At 52.5% G+C, this 13,123-nt stretch overlaps 6 protein-coding genes across 6 annotated transcripts; 2 read left to right on the top strand and 4 right to left on the bottom strand.

The window, feature by feature from the left end:
• Positions 1–794: 794 nt before the first annotated feature.
• Positions 795–2,788, top strand: CC84DRAFT_1254954 (putative MFS aflatoxin efflux pump; the record flags this gene model as incomplete). The annotated part of the gene is made up of 6 exons (XM_018184498.1): positions 795–1,011; positions 1,060–1,290; positions 1,444–1,580; positions 1,637–1,835; positions 1,885–2,065; positions 2,136–2,788. Exons 1-6 carry the CDS (start codon positions 829–831, stop codon positions 2,786–2,788), a joined length of 1,584 nt encoding a protein of 527 aa, XP_018043131.1. The 5' UTR covers positions 795–828.
• Positions 2,789–3,363: 575 nt separating this feature from the next.
• On the top strand, positions 3,364–4,662 carry CC84DRAFT_1227363 (uncharacterized protein; the record flags this gene model as incomplete). The annotated part of the gene is made up of 5 exons (XM_018183610.1): positions 3,364–3,837; positions 3,880–3,948; positions 3,988–4,116; positions 4,177–4,476; positions 4,516–4,662. 5 exons carry the CDS (start codon positions 3,364–3,366, stop codon positions 4,660–4,662), a joined length of 1,119 nt encoding a protein of 372 aa, XP_018043132.1.
• A 384-nt stretch (positions 4,663–5,046) lies between these two features.
• Positions 5,047–5,880, bottom strand: CC84DRAFT_1212271 (uncharacterized protein; the record flags this gene model as incomplete). Its single annotated transcript, XM_018182438.1, has 3 exons — positions 5,047–5,063; positions 5,113–5,417; positions 5,468–5,880. 3 exons carry the CDS (start codon positions 5,878–5,880, stop codon positions 5,047–5,049), a joined length of 735 nt encoding a protein of 244 aa, XP_018043133.1.
• A 1,326-nt stretch (positions 5,881–7,206) lies between these two features.
• On the bottom strand, positions 7,207–7,939 carry CC84DRAFT_1171438 (uncharacterized protein; the record flags this gene model as incomplete). The annotated part of the gene is made up of 3 exons (XM_018179912.1): positions 7,207–7,240; positions 7,516–7,641; positions 7,716–7,939. 3 exons carry the CDS (start codon positions 7,937–7,939, stop codon positions 7,207–7,209), a joined length of 384 nt encoding a protein of 127 aa, XP_018043134.1.
• A 621-nt stretch (positions 7,940–8,560) lies between these two features.
• On the bottom strand, positions 8,561–11,261 carry CC84DRAFT_1201680 (uncharacterized protein; the record flags this gene model as incomplete). Its single annotated transcript, XM_018181735.1, has 2 exons — positions 8,561–10,875; positions 11,051–11,261. The coding sequence occupies 2 exons, from the start codon at positions 11,259–11,261 to the stop codon at positions 8,561–8,563; spliced, it is 2,526 nt and encodes an 841-aa protein (XP_018043135.1).
• A 227-nt stretch (positions 11,262–11,488) lies between these two features.
• On the bottom strand, positions 11,489–13,051 carry CC84DRAFT_1160026 (uncharacterized protein). The gene has a single exon (XM_018177384.1). The coding sequence runs from the start codon at positions 12,960–12,962 to the stop codon at positions 11,760–11,762; it is 1,203 nt and encodes a 400-aa protein (XP_018043136.1). The 5' UTR covers positions 12,963–13,051; the 3' UTR covers positions 11,489–11,759.
• Between the last annotated feature and the right edge of the window lie 72 nt (positions 13,052–13,123).

Consider the following 13,123-nt stretch of genomic DNA (forward strand, 5'->3'; position numbering starts at 1 on the left):
TGTGTGATATTCGCTCATTAGCTTTGCAAGGTCACGGAGTGAAATATGCTCTTTGCCGACCAGCTTTTGCAACCTTTCGGTTACCGTGGCCTAAGCTCAAGTGTCAGTTGTGACGCGTCGCGATGGTGATTGTAGGTTTCAATGGGATTGGCTCTTGTCAATCGTGAGCTCACGCACCTGGTCAGGACGAGCAGGCGATGTCGTTCTTTGGTAAGGGCCACTGCGAGCGTTCGCACTGAAGCGTTCCTTCGTAGTCGTCGGGCTGGCTTTACGCTTTCTGCTGCGTCGAAGTACACCGGAGCGCGAGTAGACGCACGCGATTTCTTGATCTTTACAACGCGAACACTCCGGAATCTCTCTTGTGCAAGCCAACTTCCGAGAACGACAACAATCACACGCGTATTTCGCGTGTTCTTGTGTGGTCATAGCTGTCGTAATCAATACCAGCGCAGATGTAGATTCGCTTAGGGATCTAGTCCTTGAAGCGTGCCCAGCTTCTTGTGAAATTTGAAGTAAAGTGCTAGAATTCAGAAACGGCAATGAGCAGGTGTCGAGGCAGCGCGGAGCTTGTTCGGAAGTTATGAGACGTAAGTTCCGCGTTCAACGCCCTTTTTGGCTTAGTGCCTACCTATCCTCCGCCATCCTTCTCCTCCTCGACTCCTCAAGCCTGTAACCTCCATAACGTCCGCGAGCCTCTGGAAGTTCGGTGCATCCGTTTTTAAATTCGCAAAGCCGCCACAATGGCATTCCACTTCATGCCAGAGTCTTCGCTCTTTAGAATTTACCTCAGGTCCAGAGCACACACGATACTCGACCCAAATCTCCAGTATGACAAATTCAAATCAATTAGCTGTACGCCAATCTATTGATCAGGAGATCAAAAATTTGAGCATCGATTCACAGCCTCGAAAGGATGATGCACCGACCTTCAACCTTAGAACAACACTGCTTTTGGCCTCAGTGTTCTTGTGCGTATTCCTCGTCGGCCTGGACAGGACTATCGTATCAACAGTGAGTAATACGGCTCTGATCTATTTGAATGCTGACTTTGCTTCCCAGGCGATTCCCAGCATCAGTAATGATTTCAACGCCTTGTCCGACGTAGGTTGGTATGGCAGTGCCTACAATATGACCAACTGCTGTTTTCAGCTCCTTTTTGGCAAACTGTATGCCTTCTTCCCTACCAAAGTTGTGCTCATCGCGAGCGTTATCCTATTTGAAACGGCTTCTGCCATTTGCGGTGCGGCGCCAAACTCGATCACTTTCATCGTCGGCCGCGCGATTGCAGGTGTTGGAGCCGCAGGCATAATGGCTAGAAATATAAGTCCTTAACCTTTCTGAGTGTACTTACCGTTCTTTGCTTGAGATAGATTGCTCAAACACATATTTTCCTTATCCTGGCCCTCTCAATGGGCCTGCTCGACTGCTAACGTGAGCGCCTAGATTGTGTGTATAGTCTATACTGTCCCATTAGCCAAGCGACCCGCGCTGCAAGGCATGATGAGTGCTATTATGGGTGTTGCCACCGTCGCTGGTCCATTGATCGGTGGCGCTTTCACATCGCATGTCACTTGGAGATGGTATGACCACCAAAGACGTCCTGCAGCACTGCTCGAACAAACATTTACCAAGATAGGTGTTTTTACATAAACCTCCCTGTTGGAGGTCTATCCATCGCCGCAATTCTCCTCTTCCTTAAAGTACCCGACAACGAGCAAACCAAGCTCCCAACCACGCAAAAGCTGGCTCAAGTCGATTTTCCCGGTTCCATGTTTCTTCTCCCGGGTATTGTGTGCCTGCTTCTGGCGCTCCAGTGGGGTGGGCAGACCTATACTGTACGTATCGCACTGACCCGTCTGCGTTGACTCGACTGACACTCTCCAGTGGAACAGTAGCCGCATCATTGTCCTCCTCATCCTTCAAGGCGTACTTCTACTTGGTTTCGTCACTGTACAGATCTATCTCCCAAAGACAGCGACGACGCCACTGCGACTGTTCAAGTACCGCAGTCTGGTCTCCGGCTTATGGGCTGCGATCTGCATCGGCGCATCGCAATACATCTTCAGTAAGCAGGGAACTAATGTTACCTGCTTCGCATTCTAGACCACGTTTCTTGTCACTGACTTGTCCGCCAGTCTACTATCTCCCCCTTTGGTTTCAGTCCATCAAGCACGTCTCCGCCATCTCCTCAGGCACCCACATCCTCCCCCTCATGCTCTCCACGATCATCGGTGCAATGTCCGGTGGTATCATCAATCAGAAGATCGGCTACTACACACCTCTGGCGATACTAGGAGCCTGCATGATGTCAATCGGCGCAGGCTTGCTTACCACACTCCAAATCGACTCGGGCGCGGGGAAGTGGATTGGGTATCAGGCGTTGTTTGGGCTCGGTACCGGGTACTGTTTCCAAACGCCGATGCTGGCCGCGCAGACAGTATTACCGAAGACAGACGTACCTATGGGCCTGGCCTTGATCTTGTTTGGCCAGCTGCTTGGAGCCTCTTTATTCGTGTCGGTGGGCGAGAATGTGCTTGCTAACCAGCTGTTGAAGAAGTTATCTGGGATCCCAGGGTTCGACCGCGCGCTTATTACCTCTGGTGGCGCAACAAATTTCCTAGATGCATTGCCCGCAGAATATCAAGCACAAGCGCTGACAAGCTACAACGAGGCGCTGAGGACGGTGTTTCAGGTCGGCTTGATTCTCGCGTGTTTTGTCATGCTCGGTGTTGGTTCGTTGGAGTGGAATAGTGTCAAGAAGGCACAACCGGATGCTCAGGAGGAGTAAGCACATAAAGGTGGAGAAGAGGCAGGAAAGGCGAAGGCCTAGAGGCATTCGTGGTGAGAGTGCAAGTATGAGCGCGAACATATAGCCATCCTCATTTGTAAAACTACCATTATAGACCGCATGTAGATTACTTTTAATATCGGACAACATTCAAAACTCCGCGAACAACTTTCCCCGTCATCAGTGTCTAGAACGCATTGCACTAAATGGACAGGTGGACAGGAATCATACCGATATTCAGCTCGCCCATGCACGGCATCTGCCCCATCCCTCTTAGAAAGGGCTAGTGTAGAGTCGGAGAACATGTGACGGAACTGAAGCTGTTTGAGGTTGATAGGGTGCACACCAGCTGCTGAGGCGTACAAGCCTCTCGGGCCGATAAGCTTGAGCATAAAAACCATCTCATGTATCAGCTCTCATAGGAATTAATACAATCCTTCATAGCTTCCTGCTACCGCTACAGTTATAAGCCTGGCTTACAATTGACTGTATTCAACCTTAAGAACACTCCAACTATCAGTTGTCCCTATTTCTTCTCTCAACACCGAGCAATGGCTACCGAGTCTGATCCAGCGATGGCGTGCGTTACCATCGTCCTCGATAAGCCAAGCGACTGGCACAATTGGCTGTTCATCCGACAGGACGCCGCCCAGAGGAACGGCCTCTGGCAATACGTCAACCCTGATACAGCCGCCGACGAGCTACCTAAGCTCACGGAGCCAGTAGAGCCTCAGCTCGCTGACTATAAGGAAGGTGCTGAGAACCTTGGCAGCCTCAGCATGGCTGACCAAGAGTGGTTTAAATGGGACTATAAGCGCTATCGAGAGCGCTACACCGTGTGGAGCAAGAAGTGTAGGGCACTAGCAGACTTCAACTCAGAGATTGGTAAGACCGTGGCGAAGCGCCACCTCTATCTGCTCTGGAGCAAGTCAACGCCCTACCAGAGGCTTGTTACCCTCAAGCAGCACCTCGCACCTACTGACGCGACCCGCCGGCGAGAGTTGATAGGCAGATATACTGCTCTACAGACGCCAGCGCGCGGCAGGAAGGTAGGAGATTGGCTAAGCAGCTAGGTGGATGTGACCAACCAGTGCGAAGAGCTCAGGCTGCTTGAGAAGACGGGTACGAGAGCTCAAGAGGACTTCCTAGTCGCCTGCAAAGTGATCGACCCTGAATAGGCAACCGCCTGCCTGCGTGAGATCTATAAGAAAGAGTCGAACCTAGAGGAAGTACAATCAGTAGAGACCTACGTGTCTGAGTTCACCACATACCTACGACGCAACAAGCCGATCTCGACAGGTCTCTCCGCTATGGCCTCAGAACTCGAGGTTGCTGCTCCAGCTGAGGCTACTACCAACCAACCCACCGAGAGCGCATAAAAGAAGGAGACGCTATGCTGTGCTTGTGGCCTTAAGCACAGGTGGGTAGACTACTGGGTGATCAACCCGGATCACCCTAGGCGCCCTAGAGGCTTTACGCCGAAACCGTCCCTTGTCGAGAAAGTTAAAACTGCTCGCAAGAAAGATCCTAGACTCAATAAGTCTATCGATCAAGCCCTCGCTAGATGGCGAGAGAAGAACGGGGTGACGGTGTCTGTCAACCTCGACGATGGCAAGCCGCCATCAAACCCGACCTCGACCGCAGTGGCGCACAAGGCGCACAAGGACGAGGCGGCACATGCCAATGCAGTATTAGACGACGATCAACAGCCGTGCAGGACTCTACAGGTGATGGCTGAGGGCGCGACTGACGAGCTGGCTGATCGATGGATCCTCGACCCTGGATCGAATACCCACGTGATCAACAGCGAGGCATGGGGAAGATTGAGGCAGTGCAAAGAGGATGGAGAGGAGGAAGGCAGATTGGGGGGATAAGAGTGGGAAGGGAGAGGTGGAGGAGGTGGTATGGGAAGCATGTGGCGAGGGGATTGATTCCGTTGGCTGAAATGGTGGTTGAGGTGAGGGCGTTGGTGGCGTAGCTGTAAGGTCTACGGTGATAAGGTGAGGCGGGAGGATATGTGAGACCAGATGAACGCTTGAAGGCGTTCTGGGGAGAGCGGCATCGATGGAATGATGGAAAAGCGGGAAGCTCATGTTCAGGGCTTAGTTCCTTGATATTATGCAGCGAGAGCTGGGGCTGGACTTCAACCACAATTCTGTCTCGAGATCAAGCTCCTCAATTACCGGTGAAAAAGAAAAAAAGATCGTGATGTGCCTTCGTGCGAGGCACGATTACTCAGTCCCGTCGCAAGAAACGACTCACTTTGCCAATGCCCCTACATGGGTGTTAGATCTGTCGTTGCTCGTCAATCTGGATGTACGCACTTATCATTTGACCAGCTTCCAGCTCTGCAGCAGAAAGCTCAGTCCCAGTAGTACCGTCTTGCGCAATTCCAGCTTGGCCAACATCATTGCCGGAGTCTTCATTGGCGGAGGGGTTGTCAACGTAGAACATGCAGCCGTATGCCTTGATCCACTCAAAGCGATTAGCTCCGCCTGACATGAGCGGGAAGTCACGATTCGTATTAGAATCATCACCGTTCTTATCCTTCTTATCCAAGTCGGTCAAGTGTGTGTGCGTAAATTTGAATGACCCTACGGCCCCCTTAGTTGGGTCACAGTCAAAGTCACTGAGATCATTAGTACCCCAAACTTAATTGGTTGATGGGTCCAAACTTACTTGTAGAACCAGCAGATGTACTGAGGAATGCCAGGAGGATCGGACTCATTCTTTGCCTTGTCCATGTGCACGTAATGGATGGTGGGCTCCTGTCCCTCGGTGTACCCGTTGGATCCCTCAAAGCCCTGGCACCACGGGTGCGGATGGCCGTTGGCCTCGATGGGTTCCTCCAACTTCAGATAGTTGCCGTCGCCCGTCAGATTCGATGCGTATCCACCAAAGGTGAACATCTGCTCAGCGTCACGCTTCCGCTGGATATGGCCTTCGGGCGCGCGGTGAAGCTTTGGGGCCTGGAGAGCAAGCTGGCTGCGCTCGAACAACTTCTGGACACCGCTACCTGCCGCAGATACCGCCGCGGAAGCAGCAAGCCCGCACAGTGGAGCAAGCGCCGGGAGAAATGTGAAGAAGCGCATATTGTGTTGTTGCCGGCTGTAACGAACAGGGATGGGTGTTGTTCGCGTTTTTGGATTCCCGAGCGCTCAGTGTTCTCGAGTGAGAGAATGATCCGTTGAAGCGATTGTTTATATAAGAGAAGTCGCTATACACTAGTGTACATAAGCGTGGCCGACGTTCACCTTGGGCAGGCGCGACGGTCACTAGCAGGACAAAAGTTCAACTTATTATCTACAATCAAATCCCAGAGTTGAATCTAGACATCCTCGCGAGATACGATTCGTCAACGCGCCGACCTCTGGCTGCCTGTCCGAGATGCTCAGTATCTCCGCGATGGTGACGCTCCAAAGCATCGCTTTCGTAACCCACGATGGCAACCAGAAGCTCTTCGAGAACGCATGGTGGCAATGCGCCTCGGAAAATTGGAAAGTGCAAGCGCACCGCAATTGCCCTGTACCAAGGTGCGACCGTCGAAGTTTGACTGGCGAGTTCTTGTATCCAAGACTGCAGTTCCGACACAAGGTCTTTGTAGTGCAGTATAGATGATGCAAAGTATCCCAGGTCTTCCCACGGGCCCAGATCTGGTCTTCCGCGGACTTCCTTGCCTCCGGGAGTGAGTCTAGCCGGGGAAGATCCACTTCTGCTGAAGCCCGATGGTCACTAGAGCAATACGACGCGAGGTCCTGGGAGCATCCAACAGAGTTTTCCTACCCAGCAGCACTGCCTCCATGGAAATATATTCCATAAAAGTGCAATATAGACACAGCAGGACTCGCATAAGCCTGTGGTGCTGCTTGCTGGCTCAAATAGGTGAGAAATTCCAATGCCGGTGAGCGTGTTGTGTCCCACTTCACGTGCTTCAGACCTTCGGCGCTAATCCCTGGACGACAGGGGTAAAGAGAAGGACGACATAGACCTGAAAAAGGCGAAGGACCTGGCAATTGCCCCGGACTTTATGGTCGATTTTGAGAAGATTTTTATTGTGCTAGTGCGGTTCGACATTCAAGATTCCGAGCTCCCAGTAAAAAAAATCTTAAGTTTAAGAAAACTTTTCTTAGATAACTCTTGATTTAGGTGCAATGTATCTAGAGGGTGGAATTGATGATGGGATACTGGCGATATGGGACATATAGTTTTATCGAAAAGGACCTCTTCGAGAAAGCTCCTTGGCGGAACGCTCCAGGCTCCGTAAATCAATGTTCGACGCCTGCAGTTTGTGAAAAGGTCGCGCTCAAAAAGATGAATCACATCTTATCCCAGATACTGTTCGTGCCCAACTGGGAAAATAGCCTCCCTACGTAACCACCATGTGTGGATCCTAGAGCCGTTGAAGAACAAACGGGAGGTCACTCGCGTGGGTGCCTGTAGGCGCCTGTTAAGCTAAGAGAGCATTAGGGCAATTAGGCCGAGTTATGTATAAATTATAGCTCTAGGAGTATTATCATCTTAACTACCTTTGTCTAAACTATCCTAGTAATATAACCAAGCAGTTCTAGTAGAGAAACGACAATACGATAAGTTAAAGATAATAACAAAAATTAAGCAGATGCTGTGCTCTCGCCTATCACGAATAATGCAGCAACCTACATCCAAATTGTATCAGCAACACCTTGACCACGTAACCACGATATATCCCAGACACTGATAACACTCACTCCCAAATCTCCCTGTTCCAGCACTCGTAATCAACAACCCTCGGCCCTTCAAACTGCCCCAGACTCGGACCCTCCACCTCCTTCCACAAATACGCCGCACTGCACGGCCTCGCCATCTCGCTGCCACTACCGAGCGTCAGTACATCTCAGACTCCCATCTTCCACAGAATCACCCTCAAAAATGAAGGCACGGTACTCACGTGTACAAACGACAAGCGCAGAATTCAACGATGTTCCAGGTCTTAGGATCGATCTGGCGACCGTGAACTGTGAGCGGCTGGCAGGAGGTGCGGCCTGCGTTTCGAAGGGTGTAGGTCCTGTTTTGGAGGGTTGTTATGGTGCCGCAGGCTGGGAAGGTGGGGGTTGCGAGCGCGGAGAGGGTAAGCAGGACGAGGACACAGGAGAGGCATAGGAAGAGGTTCATGATTGGTTGTCTGCTCGGATGGTGGCAATTTCTGTCTGTAGAGTGATATGGTTGCTGGCGCGTAAATGTATTTGAAGGATAACGGCAGAGGTGAGGTTGCGGCATGCAAGGGCGCGAGGTCATACGACGTTGACTGTTATGCAAGGATTAGGTAGACGTAGAGCGAAGGGAAGGAAGCCGCACTCGATTTTTGACATGGCTTGAGGTTCAAAAGCATGCACGCGAGAGGGGAAAGAGCAGGATGTGTCAATAGATTTTTTGGTCATGTGTGATAGCTGGTGTGGTCTCAAGAACCGCTTCGATGAGCGAGCCCCGTACGAAATCCGCGCACATATGCGTCATAATATGCCAGTTGATGACATTGTGGTAAGTATATACAAGCTCGAGCATTTTGTTGAAGCGCCTCCACCGTGCACCACTCCTCATACCGTAGCTCCTTCCGATTTGTGATAGCATGCTTGCATAGTCCGAACAAAAGACAAGCAACTGGCAAAGCTCAGCCCAGACACATGCAAGCTTCGCAGCACAGCTATTAATGCATTCCCTTCAACTGAGACACTTTGATGCTGCACAGTAACTCATACACCACCCGATGTCGGTCGCGCGTCATCGCATTCCGCACTAGCGGATGCCACCACCAGCAGTCTTGATACTGAACCACTCGATCTCGTTCTGCTTGCAAAGGCGACGCATGTACGTCCACTTTGCAGGCCTCTTCAACTCCTCAATGTTTGGATACAGGGCTTGCACACGCTGAGTCAGCGCCTCCGCCTCATCCCAATCCTTTGCCGTCGTCGAGGCCGTGAAGTCCTTCTTCTGGTACTTCTGGGCCCAGCTCAAGCGGAACGAGGAGCCATAAAATTCGACGTGGCGTCCTGAGATGAGCTTCAGCTGGATGCCGAGACCCTCGCACACCGAGGGAAAGTACTTCAAGCTATTGTACTGCTCGAAGAGCGTTGTGGTGGGCACGTGGATGACGAGCTGGCGGTTGTATTCGCTATCTTGGAACTGAGCACTCAGCATACGAAGGACGAGGAATGAGGACGAGAAGTGTGCTTCAAGCCCGCCCATCAGGTGTAGCGGGTGGCTCTTCAGGACATCAACATCGTCGGTGTAGAACTTGGTATCCTCTGAGACATTCGGGACCTTGGAGAGCCGACCTTTGGCGGCTGTGATCTTGGCCGGAGTTGCTGCTTTGGCCTTGTTGGAGCGCTCATTCTGTCTCGCTTGTCGGTGGTTTATCTCGAAGGCTTTCTGTTCCTCGATATTCTGCAAAAGCATCCTCATATGCTTTTGCGGGTATTGATCGTTCTTCCAGAACCGGACCCAGAAGTCAACGTGGCGGATCATATGGAAACGACCCAGCTGTTGGAGACGGAAGAAGTAGGTCGGCGTATCTCCATTAGCTTGGAAGGTGTTTACGCCGTAGAAGATGGGCAGACTCTCCTCGCGGACCTGCTTCGAGACGCGCGTTATTGTGAGAAGCTTGCAGGTAGCATTGTGAGCGGTCTGGTTCTCGTCGTGGAACCGGATAGCCTTTCCGTAATCAGCCTTGCCTTCAGAAGCTGGCCGGCCTGCATCGCAAAGATGAGGGGCGATAGGTTTGTCGCTCTTCAACGCGAATCCGTAGACCCGCTCGCGTAGTTCCCGCGGAAGTTCCATGAACTTTTGGAAAAAAGGGGCAGGACAAAAGCTCTTTTCTGCGTCGTAACACTGACTGAACAGAGCCTCGCCAAATGACTGGCGGTATACTGTTGGTACTGGCTTGTATGGCCTCGGTATCTCGCCTGGTTCACTTTTTATGTATTTTACCATGCGGATGCGGTTCGGATCTAGATCTTCCTTCACATTCATAGAGCCAAGGTGCTTGATGTCGTCTTCGCCTTTGTCTTCGATAGCGGTAGACCGATCCAACGACACGGCCCGTCCGCGCAAGAAAACCGAGCTGGAGGACTCTGACACCAAATATTTGGCAGCTTTAGACTGTGTATTTGGTGCGAAGATATCCGCTGCATCGTGCGGCGTGTGGCAATTGAGACACACAATATTGGGGCCAGTGATATCATCCTCCTCGCTGATATCGAAAGGGTTCGGGTTGAAACAGCATTGAACTAGGGTTTCCGAAGAAGAAGAGCTAGAAGAAGTGCTAAAAGATGCATCACTAATTTCGGTGTCTTCTTTTGTGGCACAATGACAGTTCTGGCAATAGACCAGCCCTCCGCGCTGGGCCAAGGACAGGGCAGGAGACGAGCAGCATTGCTTGTTTCGCGAACGGTGCATCGGAGGCGGACTTATGTTCGGCGTTGTAACAGATCCGCGCTGCTGCTGTGAATGGCGACCGGAGGGCGTTGATGGCGGCTCTTGGAAGGCCTGCAAGATCAGCTGTCTCTCAGCTGCCACATGGGCCTGAGCTTCTGGTCGGCCAAAGAGTCCGTGTCCCGATGAATCGACGAAATCTAGAAATTGAGCCTGGAATCCGAATGATTGTGACAGACCCGCTAATCCTGTACCATAAGGGCCAACTAGTTGGGGACGAGGTACTAACGGACCAGCTGAAGGACGAGGTGGTGAAGTAGAGGAGTGTGGTATGTTGCCCGTCAGTTGGTTCAGTGAAGTTGCTACGGTCACCATGTCACCACGCCACGTATTGGTCGAGGATACGTCTGGCTGTGCCGCAGGCGAGATCTGAGCTTCGCTGTCCAGAATACGACTCTCACTCGCGAACGGTGACTGAGAGTCTCGAGGCATGAGTGAAGGTTGGGTGCCGTCAATTCGCGTGTCGAGCGAAGGTTGCCGAGCCGAGCCAGCAGGAGAGTGTCCCGAGTCTGAGGATTTCTCAGCCCCAGCAGTCGGGAGGTCGGACATTTCCTCGTCCATCTTCAAGTCGATGACTGTGGGCTTGTCACCTTCGGCCATAGGATTGTCGCTCATGGCACCTGCTTTGTGGTTGTCAGCAATCACGTCGCAAGCAGGTTGCGGCGCGAGGGGCGGGACGAGTGTGGTGTTCGAGTAAGAGAGGGGCGGGAGCAGAAGACGCAGTTTATAATTGCTGAGCTGGAGTGAACCGCGATCAAGGTGAAAGTGATTGCTGGGAACGAGCGGCCCACGTACCTCGCCCACTAGCGTCATCCGCAACTGAATCGGCCACGACAGATTTTCTCTTTGCAGGGCGTACATGTGCTGTAGTGTCGGTAGGCTTGCGCTTCGCAAACATGGTAGCTGGTTTCACATTTGGCTCTGTCCAGGATTTCGCAGTCATGCTGGGGTGGATATGGAAAGCGCTTGCCCTGAATGGTGCGGAAAACCTATCACCGAAGGTCATCACAGAACCGTGGTTCGACCCTCGTGGTCGTCGCGTGTTGGCGCGCTCGCTCGTGTCGTGTGGGTGGCGGGCAGCGGCACCGTGGGTGGACTCAGCCTGTGAGAGCGAGTGGATATCTAAGGTTGCGGCTCGCGCCAGCCGGTGTATTTCAAGAGCTCAAGGCTTTGGGCGACATCAGTCAGCGCGATAGAATTTGCATCGCTTGGATGATTCGGTAATAAAGTATAGTTGAGATAGCAGGGCGCGATGGGTCGTGGCAGTATATAACATGTATGTACAAGGCCGGAGCTTGCTCAATCATGTCCCAAGATCACAATAGAGGAGGAAAGAACAGTAGGAATACTGGACTTCGTATTGTACATACCTAGCTGTTACAAAGCATGCAAGAATTCGAACCTCTTCGATCCACGTACTACCATTCACCGCCGTACTCGGCGCACAATTCTCGGAGATCCCACACCACGCCAGGGCCATACCATCCTTAACCAACAACTGCTACTACCACCTTCTGTTTTCGTTGAAGTCCTTGCCCTGCCTTTCTTGGTCGATCCTCGCATCAAATTCCTTCTTTGCTCTCTCTCTTTCTCTTCTTCGATCATCATCGGAGTCCACGAACGTGAAGCTATCGCCTAGAGTAGAACCCTCTCTTTGCTCCTGGTGCGGCGGCTGCCGCCTGCTCATAGATGGTGGCGGACCTTGCGGTGTCGGCACACCTCCCCGGCGCAGGCGGTCCCACGCAGACTCCCCGGACTTCGACTGGCTCTGCACTTCATCCTGAAACATTCCTCCTGTCGGTGAGGTGTCGTCTTCGTCCCGGTGTGATGGTCTCCTCGGTTGCTGACTGTAAGGTTGCTGTCGCGACTGCGTTGTAGGCGCTGATTCCGACGAGAAGCTCGAGTCGCCCCAGGAGTTGTCTGGTGACGAGGGCCACGGCTCGTTTCCTGCGGTAGGAGACATGTCATCATCGCCGTATGTGGGTTTCTGAACGCTCGACCGTGACTCGGTGTTTGCGTCCCCGCCCGCTCTAGACTTGGCCGCAGCCTCCCACGCTGCCCTCCTTTCGTCGGCGCTCGACCGTGCGGTCCTGTTGTTCATACGTGCAGTATCCGACGAGATGGAGTTCTTGAGGTCCGCTGCAAACTGCACCAGCTTCGGGTCGTTCGCGGAGGCTTGCGCGGCAACAGGTTGCGCTAAGATCTGCCCGACAAGTTTTCCCAGCTCGCCTGCAACAAAAACATAGCAGAAAAGTCTCCAGCTGTGTCGCGCATACTGGGCCATTGGGCCCTTGACGAAAAGAAACTTGTTCGGATTTATGTCCTCGGGCTTTGGCTTATACAGCGGATATCGGCACAATTCCCAAGTTTTGTACCATCTATAAACGCCTGCGCCAGCGCCGGCGGCGGTGAAGTATGACTTGGTCTGCTCAAGCTGGTATAGGTGGCCAGCAAGAGTTTGCGCTTCCTCGGCTGTCAAGGGGCGGTGGAGCTTCATCTCGGCGTATTTGAGGGTCGATTCCGTCTTGAACCGTACGGTGCCGCTGGAGAAGCCCAAGAGCGGCCCGATGAAAGGTAGCGGTTGGGGTAGGATGCTGGCATCGTATCGTTGGCCGGCCGGGGCGGTGGATGTGTAGGCATCGTTGTCGGAGGGGTACGGGTTGTCGCTGAAGCTGTCCTCGGGTGTCCCAATATCTTGTAGCACCATCCTGACCTTCTGTAGCTGCCGTTGAACAGCTATATCGCAACAGTAAGTGGTTCAGTAGCTCGTGGTGCTGTTGAGCTTGATGCGAAGTGGTGGCAGCCGAGCTTAAGCGATGACGCAGAAGAGTGGCAGGGGTGTCGATCTACCCATCTTGGCATGATCAG

Source organism: Paraphaeosphaeria sporulosa, assembly GCF_001642045.1.
Source record: "Paraphaeosphaeria sporulosa strain AP3s5-JAC2a unplaced genomic scaffold CC84scaffold_1, whole genome shotgun sequence".
NCBI lineage: Eukaryota > Fungi > Ascomycota > Dothideomycetes > Pleosporales > Didymosphaeriaceae > Paraphaeosphaeria > Paraphaeosphaeria sporulosa.

Bases quoted from the DNA above. Each gene is read 5' to 3' on its own strand.
- CC84DRAFT_1160026 (XM_018177384.1), bottom strand. From the start codon at position 12,962: ATGGTGCTACAAGATATTGGGACACCCGAGGACAGCTTCAGCGACAAC.